The sequence below is a fragment of the Limanda limanda genome, chromosome 21 (genome assembly GCF_963576545.1).
Source record: "Limanda limanda chromosome 21, fLimLim1.1, whole genome shotgun sequence".
NCBI lineage: Eukaryota > Metazoa > Chordata > Actinopteri > Pleuronectiformes > Pleuronectidae > Limanda > Limanda limanda.
The window spans coordinates 8849064-8859271 of record NC_083656.1 but is presented as its reverse complement, the minus strand read 5'-3'; the positions used below and the strand labels follow the sequence as shown (position 1 = coordinate 8859271).

The 10208-nt window shown below is 40.9% G+C and overlaps 1 protein-coding gene across 1 annotated transcript; it reads right to left on the bottom strand.

Annotated features, from left to right (window-relative positions):
- Positions 1–3793: 3793 nt before the first annotated feature.
- tbata (thymus, brain and testes associated) lies at positions 3794–8890 on the bottom strand. Its single transcript, XM_061095418.1, has 9 exons — positions 8854–8890; positions 8123–8350; positions 6817–6987; positions 6609–6697; positions 5946–6095; positions 5585–5666; positions 4795–4960; positions 4664–4704; positions 3794–3885 (listed from the first exon to the last, which is right to left on the bottom strand). The coding sequence occupies exons 1-9, from the start codon at positions 8888–8890 to the stop codon at positions 3794–3796; spliced, it is 1056 nt and encodes a 351-aa protein (XP_060951401.1).
- Positions 8891–10208: the final 1318 nt, after the last annotated feature.

The window sequence follows — 10208 nt, the reverse complement described above, 5'->3', positions numbered from 1 at the left end:
CATTCGGCTGTATCCAGATGGAGAGATGATGATGATGATGATGATGATGATGATGATGATGATGATGATGATGATGATGATGATGATGATGATGATGATGATGATGATGATGATGATGATGATTGTTATTATTATCAGCTTCATTTTTATCAAAATCCATGGAATTAATGCCCGTGAAAATTGTGAAAATATAGAAAAACAAAAAAAGTCAAAAAAAGTGGGGGAAGAAATTATTTCTTCTGTGACACCTATCACATCCATCCACCAAGTTTAGTGATAATTCATTGACCAGTTTTTGTTTTATCTTGCTCACAAACCAACCATCACAACTAAAAGGGGATAGGGTTCAAACCCTCTGTGATAGAGTGGTTCTCATGATGTGATGTAGTTTATAATCTATGTTTATTATTTATTATCTTATCTCATAACTCAAAGGTAAGACAACAGTGTATTTAACAGCCCTATCTCCCCCTATGACGCTTTGAGCATTCTTCGGTTGGCTGCATTTCTAGTTTGCACTGGTTCTTACTGGGCTCAATGACAGTAAAACGTATTCAATTACAGTTGTCAATCATGAGAGAAGATAACGGGTATGCACAAGACTAATGGCATGAAGGTGGTAAGTAAGCTTAAATCAATATAAGTTATTTCTTTAAGAGCATGGCTCACTAATCCTGTGCACAGCTTTCACTTTCCATAAAACCTCCTGGTCTGCATAAAATCCCCAAGGGAAAGAAATCCCATGAAATGCCAAAAATATACAGTTGTTTTATTCAGATGACTTAAAATTAATACTCTGTTATATAAAATGATGATTTCTGTTCACTCGCTTATAGAGTTCATTATTTATGATCATCCTCATAACACCCTCTGACCTTCAAAATGGTCATTTGGGGGTTTACATGATGAGGAAACAGCTCTATAGTTGATTGGCACTGCTAATCAACTGTAGAGCGGTTTCACTACGTATATGCCAAATCAAAGAGGCTGTAGTATGGGATCATGAATTACATAGGGGCAGCACAAGTCGCTGCATGTGCCTGCATGATGTACACAGAGGAAATAAGAAGGTGGTCATTAGGGGAGATGGGATGTTAAGCCTCTAACCCTGCATATCCTCTGGATTACCAGCATTCAATATCCTCGTCTTCCCTCCCTCTCTGGGTCATTAGGCAAAGACGTTATGCAGGGGTCTGTGTGGATTTCCATCCCACCCGGACCTAAGTCCCTCTGCAACCTGAAATGAAAATCTTTTCTACTTGTGTGTGTGTAAGTGTGTGTGCGTGTGTGTGTGTAATATACTTGGAGGGCCCAGTGCCTCCCTCTCCCCTTAACGCTGCCTTGCAGGAAAGTTTCCCTGATACAGCCTCAGGAAACAGCTGCCTCTTATCGCCCGGAGCCAACAGGTGTCCTTGTAGAGAGAATTCATGAGGTGAATGCTGAACTTCCCCTGCTGACCAGGCCGCCTGACCTCCGGATGGATGGGAGATGTCTGTGGCCTCTGAAACGGCAAGGATGCACAATAAAGATGCTCACTACGTCCATAAGTCATCATAACTTGTGCACTGAGCTGGCCAAAAATAAAAATGCAGCCGTCAATTCAGTGCTGGTCAGGCGTAACAAAAATGAATTTTATGGCTCGATAGATTCTGCAAATGCAAAATAGACAAAATCCAATCCATTCAATGCCAAAAGGAGCCCTTTTTTTGAATGAGTGTTTTTGTCTCTGTATTGACTTTGGCACGGTTATGTGTGTTTGCTCATATTGCTTCTGTCATATCACTGTCAGTCTAACCCTTATGAAACCACATGTCCATATGAGGCAGATTAGGGACCTGCCTCAGGGCTGAGAGCTGCGGAGACCAAACATGGGAACATACAATGGAGCTGATTAAATAGACTAAACAGTCTCCTTCAATTTAATCAAGCTGCACCAACTTTTTACACACTCATACATATCAGTCGCCTTAATGTGCCTGATCTTTGTTATTAAGATCCACGTTGAAATATGTCTAAATGTAGAATAACACATTTTATTTTCAAATCCATGTAGATCAGTTTCAGTTCAGGATTTGACGTCTTGTCCAGTGAGAATCTGAGTTGATTTAGAAAACACGAATCCATCAGGTTACATCAGGTCGAAAGCTGAAAGGGATTTGCACTTTTAGCTCAACTAAACTGGACAGCCCCTAATTTTGTAAGGTCTCAACCTCATTATGCAAAGAGCCTTTGGATAATGTATATTGTGATTTGGTTAGACACAAATGCAATTGATTTGAGCTTGTTTTTGTCCTCCTTTAATTGCCATTCAGCAAATTGCCTTGGGAATTGATAATGCTGCATTGTATTGTATTGTATTATGCTGCATTGTGCTGTATTGTGTTGTGTTGTATTGCACATCAATTTCCACAGCATTGGTTTCCGCAAGGTCAACATGTATTAGGGTAAAAAGTCAATCTTGTCCATTGACTGCATTGTCTGTGTGCAAAACTAATGATAGTCAGTCACTTGCTTCTCTCAGACTGCTGTTGGTGTTTTCTTCCCATCCCTGCTGTACCAGACTCCTGCTGCAAAATTCAACTCTCTCATCTGTTCAGTTTCTCCGATGTAAAAGCTTTCACTTCTCCTATACAACACTTTATATACGGGGCTTTAGGTGACCTGTACTCAGTAAGAGGCGTTCAGCGCCACACTGCCCAGTTGCTAAGGCTGACTCTCCATCAGCCCAATTACCTTTCAAACTGCAGGACACCTGCTGCTATTATAGACTAAACTATTATATATATATATATATATATATATATATATATATATATATATATATATATATATATATATATATATAATAGTTTAGTTAGTTTAGTTATATATATATATATATATATATATATATATATATATGTATATGTATATATTCAGTCCTTCATGCTGGATTGTGAAATCTGAAAAGAAGGGACGACAATACACTTTTAGAGCTTGATATAATCATTACAGGGTCGAGGATCGCCACTTGTTCGTCTATGACAGGTCAGATATAAATGCAGAGCTCAAATCTCGTCTGTTATTTGGAATTGTTGTTCATTGTCTTTGTAAAATTGCTTCGATGTAACCATGAAAATCGTTTTTGTGCACTCTCCTGCAGAACAACATGACCTGCTGAGTTGCTTGTTTACAGTTTTTTACGTTGTGAAGGTTTTACTCTTTTCTTTGATATGATGGCTCCCCAAAAGTGAAGCCAAAACGCCTTGCTCGCCCCCTGGTGGCTGGCTGCACTATGGGTCATAAACCCCGCCTCCCCCAGGTTAGTAGATGGAACATGCACCAAATTAAAAAGTCCAAGTACACGTCAAATAGAATTTTCTCAAAAATGGTTTCTGTCATTTTAAGTAGTATTTTTCCGGTAAGTTTACTTTTAATAAGTTATTTGATGCTAAAAAAAGGGGGTTAAATGCCGTGATTGACAGCGGAAAATGACTCATGATTGGTCGATTGGTTCAAACCCTCCATCGCTACTAAACAGACTCCAAATGGGCAGGATGGTGATGTTTGTATCCAGGATATTTTGACTTCATTTCTACATAGAGGGAGAAAAAGGAGACGCTGCGTCCATCTTTATATACAGTCTTGAAAAATTGTTTTATTTTAATATATGTTATCAAGTGCACGAAACATGTATATAAGTTTTATTTCTCCTCAAACTAAAGATGACACTTTGTAATATAACTCATCTTGCTACTTGTCTCAATTTCAAAACATCAGCTGGTGTGCAGAAGTGATGAAAAGCAGGTGACGTCTATACGCTCTTCGTGCGCTGAAGGGAGCGACCTTGAGGAGGACTCTGAGCTCCGGCGTGGACTTCCAGCACCTCCGCACCCCCGACACTCACTGCAAACAGAGCCAGAACAGAAGAGTCACACACACAACAACAACAGTAATGGGGTTTATTCAGATCTATTGCAGAGAAGATAACCATCCTCACACTGAATGGCTTTCCACGTCAATCCTATTTCTGTACACACCAAGAACCTGGTGTCCAAGGACACTTGTTATCGCTACTTCATTGGAGTTATTATTGTGAAATGCACGTCAGAAGCGAAATTGATGATACCCTTGATAGCTATATTTTCCTTCATAAATGTTGAGATTATCTCCTGCCGGGTTTTTTTATGTTCCCAGACATAGAAGAAAGAACACTATGGACTTAGTCTATGCCAATTAAAACTGTGAAATGCTGAATATGCAGAATCTGTTGGCATGGGAAAAGATTTTGGTGCCTGAAGCCTCTTCTGGTTTCCATTTCGAGTTTAAATAGAGTAATAAAGTTTAGGCAAAATGCCGTCTGGATCAAAAACACCTACACAAAGTATTGGTGTGTGTGTTTTTAGTGGAGAAACATTCAACTTGTGTGATAAAGTTAATTAGTTAGATTGTTGACAGTGTACAGCGGAGTCTTGGCCCAGATATTCACTGTCTACGCTGGAAGCTCCAAAATATTAGCCTTTGCTCCCAGAAGCGTCAGACAACTGCAGAACAAATGAAGGCTGAAGGTCGATTATATTGAATACGACAATAAAAACTTTTCTTGAGCCTTCAACTACCTCTGACTTTGCTGAAATAGGCCTGAACACAGAGAATGGAGAAAAGCAGGACGCCATTTCACTACCTGGTTTGTCATCACTGAAGGTTCGGTTCATCCTGAGTGAGCTGCGGAGGTAAAAATGAATCTTCAACACATCAACCTTGACAAACTTCTAAACACAAGTTGGAGATAGAAATTTGAGCGATGGCCCTGACCACGTTGTTTGCGGTGTTCTCCACGGCTGCTCGAACTTTGCATCGTACACCGATGGTGATGCGCCAGGATGAAAAGCCTGGAGCGGATGGAGGCTCGGCTGGCGATGGCTCGAGTGGTCGACGCCGTCCAGAGCGTGTTTGATCATCCCCATCACCAGGTCTTTCTCTGAGGGTGCAACACATCACACAGCACCAGAGGAGTTCAACCATTCCCATCATCAGCATCACAGCAATTAAAATGTTTTTATATATATATTCACCGAGGTAATTAACATAATTGGAGCCGCAGAAGAATGACTTATGTAACGAAACGTTATGAGAAGTCACAACAGCAAAGCAATGATATTCAGAAAGTTAATTGCAAATATATCAGTTCATTCACCACTGAAAAGGTAGAACTGAAACAGAATTAATAACTGAGACTGATGATGAATGTGAATGTAGAATTTATTTCAATGAGTTTCTTTATGTACAGATCCCACCGATAAACGCTGAAGGACGTTTAAATGTCTCCTGAGTGACTCCATGGCCAAATCATTATGTAATAATCAGGTTTGAATGATTATCAAATAAATTAAAGTAAAGCAAAGGGAAATCATATTGAAAGTCATATAATATTATATATATTTGTTGCACTATATATATATGCATATTTGTATCTGAATAAACCTTCTGAAAATAATGTTTCTTTCAAATAAATTGTATACCACCGTAAAATGTATGCCATTAAAACTAAAACGTTTACAAGCCGAAAACATCTTTCTCTCTGATTGAAATGAAGTGTTTTTACCTCTTTGTCCTGCGAGCAGAAGCCACTGCTGGACTGTGGACAGAGAGTCTGTTTGCAGGATCTGACAAAGCAGCTCCAACACCTGATCAGAGAGCAGACAACAGGAGCTTACAAACCACAGGAACTTGAAGCTGTCGGGTATTTTCCAACAATAAATCAAACGCAGCGTAGCCTCGGGCAAAAGCCTGAGTGCACTGGAGAATTTCTATAATGTTGGAAATCTCCTATTGATCTGCCTCTAATCCTCCCTCTCTGTTGGGAAATATTAAATGGCTGTGCCTCATTTCAATCCCAAACGGCCGTGTGAGACACTTTTTTTCAAACGGTGGAGGAGCTCAAGAGCAGTGGAGGAGGATTTCACCGTGAGTTCTTGATCGTGGAAGGGCTGAGGAAAGAGCAGGCGCTGGGAGCCAGATCTGCGCTGGTAAGACTTTGTGGGCGGAGGGATGATTCTTCCAGTGTCAGCCGAATATTGGGTCTTGCGACGGACAAATTCTTCTTCTGGTGGCTCCTGGAATGAATTGACAAAATCAGGGTTTTTACACAATCCTAAAATATTTCAACAATAAACTTCAATTTAAAACTTATACTTGGTGATGATAAGAACTACCTGAAATAACAGAAAATGAATGTAACATGTACTATGTCTATTTAGTTTGGTTCATATCTGATCCACTATCACGGAGCAGACAGGGTGCTGTATGACCTATATTGCAGGAGGTGATCCAGATGATTTGGCTTCAGTTTTGGGCGGCTATCATGTCGTCTATCTTTGAATAAAGTCTATGGCTGATTTTTACAAGGAAAGTTTACTCCATTATTCTAAATTCCTCAAGTTCATCTCTCTAGGAAGAACTTAAAGGTCCACCGGTACATTTTACCTCAACCCCTGCCTCTCAATTACATCTTAGTACTCTTAGTACTGCCCTACTCATACCAACCAGAACAGAAGCCTTAGTCTTAAACTGAGGCATAAAAACAAACAAATGATTCCAGGTTCAAACAATCAAACCAAAGCATGCACCTCTCGTTTGTCCCTCTGTGCTTGAGGAGACAAACTGACTTTTGCAGCGAGCTCTTTGAGTTCATCCCTCCAGGCCTCTGAAAACAGGGCTGCGAAAAGAAAGCAGAACATTTAGCATATTCGCTCTCAATAAACGACTCTCATGATTCGATAGCAGAGCTTTAGAAAAACAAATGAGAAGGTTCAGGAGTCGTGCATGTTATTGTACCTGATTTTTTTCTGTAACTGCCGACTCCGTTTAGACTCTGATTGAGTGGGAAATCAAAAGAAGTGTCGGCTGCTTTCCTGAGGACGTGGCTCTTGAGAAGTGGATGAGGAAATAAGGACGAGGTGACAAACCAATCATCTCTCACCATGCAGACAGGTCTCCCATTAAGTCCTGCAGACACGAGAGAGTCACAATATTCAAAGTTCCCGTATACGTGCTTCAGAAGAGAGTCGGCAATCAAAGCGATGCCCTGGAGAATCGAAGCCAGGAAAACCCCTGCTGAGACTAAAGCTGATAACTTCATAAGACCTCCCTTTCTGCCAATAATGCAGGCTGTGTCTTTCATGTAGCATATTGCTATTTTATAGGTGCCCGTACAGCTGCTCGTGAAATATTTCATGGTGTGGTAACTCTGACTTATGACTGATCTCAAGAGGTGAGGCTTCCACAGCCAATTCAGAGGGATGACCTTTTTAATTGCTTCATTTTTAGAGCTTCTGAGGGAATTTAAGCTAAATCAACACATTTAGCGCTAACAAGTAATGAACTGCTGTCAGAATTATGTAGTGCAAAAAGCATTTGGTGCTTATTTTATTAATTTAGCTTTCCAACAACAGCCCCTCGATATCAGAGAAGCTGGTTCAGTAAATGTCTTCACTTCAGCCTTTAGCTAGACCTTGCACTTGGACTTATCGTTTTTATAACTTTCTTTCTTTTCTGTTTTTATAATTTTTTATAATAGTAGATGCTTGGCTGTCATAATGGCAAGTTCTTATCACATTGATGTTTGTCCACGAGCTAATTTTTCACGTATGTTTGGTTGAAATTAGTCATTTGATTCTTTACAAACAGGATGAAACGTCTTGAATGACACTTGAGTCACGATTGGTCGAGTGTGTGTATCGCTAAACTATAAACTAAATACTTGGCCAAACTCTAAACTCTGGCTCCAGTTACACAAAATGGCAACTTTAATGTCCCGGATATTTTTCCACATATTTCATCATTAATGCTCGTTATATTAGATGTTAATATTCCATCCAATAGTGAATTGATACCAAACGTAGAGTTTCACACTTCCGTTCCGATAAAATTCAATCTATCTTGCTAATGAGATACGTAGATTGAAATCTCATTGGGTCCTCAGGGTGTTTCCTCGGTTACTGGAACCAAATACTCAAACATCCAACTTCACACAGACAGCTGCACTGCCACTCGGCTAATATCGAATCATTTTGGAGTAAAAATAAAAATCCATTTCATAAAGTATAAGAATATCTCCTGCCTGCTGCGGCTGCCTGCTCACCTTGGATATGCCTCACCCTGTTTGGATGAGGGTTGTGCCGGGAGAAGAATGAGTGATGGCTCAAGGCACCGAAGCGTGGACTGCCTCCCGTCAGTGTCTTGGTGAATTCGTTGGTGAGCAGCAGCTGAGTAGACTGACTGGCACTGCTCTGTCCGGTTGTCCCTCGGGAGTTTGAACTCTGCAAGACGGACATATCTCCGAATGGCGGCAGGAGGGCTTTGATTAAATCTAAAAGATTAAGAGAGTTGCTTTATGAAGATATGCGTTGGAAATAACAGAAGGTTTAATGGTCGAGGCTGTTATTGTGACCACACATTCTCAAAAACAGTTGAAAACTAAAACCTTTCAGAGGCAAGACCCAGACGACTAAAGCTTCAAAAATCTACAAAGAAGAATTCCAATTTGGAGAAGAAATAACTATCAATAACCACTTTACCTCTGAAAGCCGCCTCCAGCTGAAACCCTCTGATACTTACTGCTCTGTGTTGCCACCGTTTCTAAGAGACTCTTAAACCAAACAAAAAAACAATGGCATCCCTGCACAGCCAGTGAATGGCGTCTCTAAACCGGTTCATTAAGGGCAGATATTCACATGCATGGCAGGTATAATCTGGCCAATTCATGGTGTTGAATTTATTACCTCAGCGAGTTGCTGTTGAAAAAGCTTGAATTGAGGTTTGATGAAATGATCTCTCACGGGTCTCTTTATAAACTCACTGGAATAAACTTACCCTCCACTTTGCCCCACATGAGGAGGTTTGAGGACATGCATGGCACCAGAGACTCTGCAGATGCTCAGGCCCTCCGCACAGAATCTGCCATGGAAGTGTCGTGTGAGAGCCACAGACTTGCTCCAGATGGCCTCCTCTCGTGTGCAGAACGTAATCCTTGTGCCGATGCTCACTCCTTCTCTCCCTAAGCCTGGAGGACGGAGAGCATCACCAAGCTCGCTGCAGCATTAATGAGGCATCGATAGACCTCATCAGCACCTGCGGTTGTTGGATGTAGGGTCAACATCTAAATTGTTTCCACCTGGTAAAAATGTAGACTAAATCTAAATATGGATTTTTTCTGGACTTATCAATTTCCAGTCTCCCCCCTGTGTTTGTGTGTGTGTGTGTGGGGGGGGGGGTGTGTGTCTGTGTTAGGGTGTTGTGTCGTCACATGTATGACACTGTTTCTTAATTCCCTGGCGACCCATTCAAACAGATGCTCTGTGGAAGGAAACCAAATACATGGAATAATATGGAGGCTTATTCAACACAAAATAATTGAATTTTACCCACAAGAGGGAGACTAAACTCCCCTTTCTTTATTTGATTTTAATTCTACATTTAACATTATGTGATTTTATCTTACTTTATCCCCCTTTAAGCTTAATCGGATTAACTTTATTTTTCTTTTTATATTTCTATGTGTATAGCTTGGGGGGGCTGGAGCTACATTCCATTGCATCCGCTTATTTTGAGGTATTTATTTTCTCCAAAGCACATCATGATAATGGAATTATGATACATTTACAGTCTTGCAAATGTATCATAATTCCATGAACACTCAGCTCACTCGAAGTAAAGCCTTCGTCACATGTTGTATTTTTCTATGGGATTGCAGACAGAAGCGAGATTTCCATCTACTTTGATTTTCAAGGTGCTTTCTGAGAAGAAATAACAGTTAAAGCAGAAGTACAATCAGGGGTGGACTGGCCATCTGGCATACCGGGCATAATCCCGGTGGGCCGTTGACCCAATGTGGGCCGGTCTGGTCCGCTATGTTGTTGTTTTGTTTTTTTTCTCTTCTTCCTCTCTAAATTCCCTCCAATTGGGCCGGCCAATTGGCTACAGAGGGCTAGCAGTGTGTTGCCAGCATCGACACATATTATTGGTCTATTGTTTGTCATTGTCAATCAATCATGGGCTGACAGGCTCAGAGAGCCCTGACAGTGCTGTCAATCACAACACAAACCAGGGGGGGCGGGACCTCATGGCATTGGCGGGGGCAGTCGCGGGACGAGCTGCTGCTGAGACAGAAACTTAACTTAATGGATAATAAGAGTAAAAAAACGCCCGGGTGGCGCTGAGAAGCATGG

What these genes read in the sequence shown, in the direction of transcription:
- tbata (XM_061095418.1), bottom strand. Translation starts at nt 8,890, where the DNA reads ATGTCCTCAAACCTCCTCATGTGGGGCAAAGTGGAGG. An exon ending in CACAGAGGGACAAACGAGAG is followed by an intron (nt 6,096 to 6,608) that starts GTGCATGCTTTG and finishes AATTCATTCCAG; the next exon opens with GAGCCACCAGAAGAAGAATT. An exon ending in TCTGCTCGCAGGACAAAGAG is followed by an intron (nt 4,961 to 5,584) that starts GTAAAAACACTT and finishes TTGCACCCTCAG; the next exon opens with AGAAAGACCTGGTGATGGGG.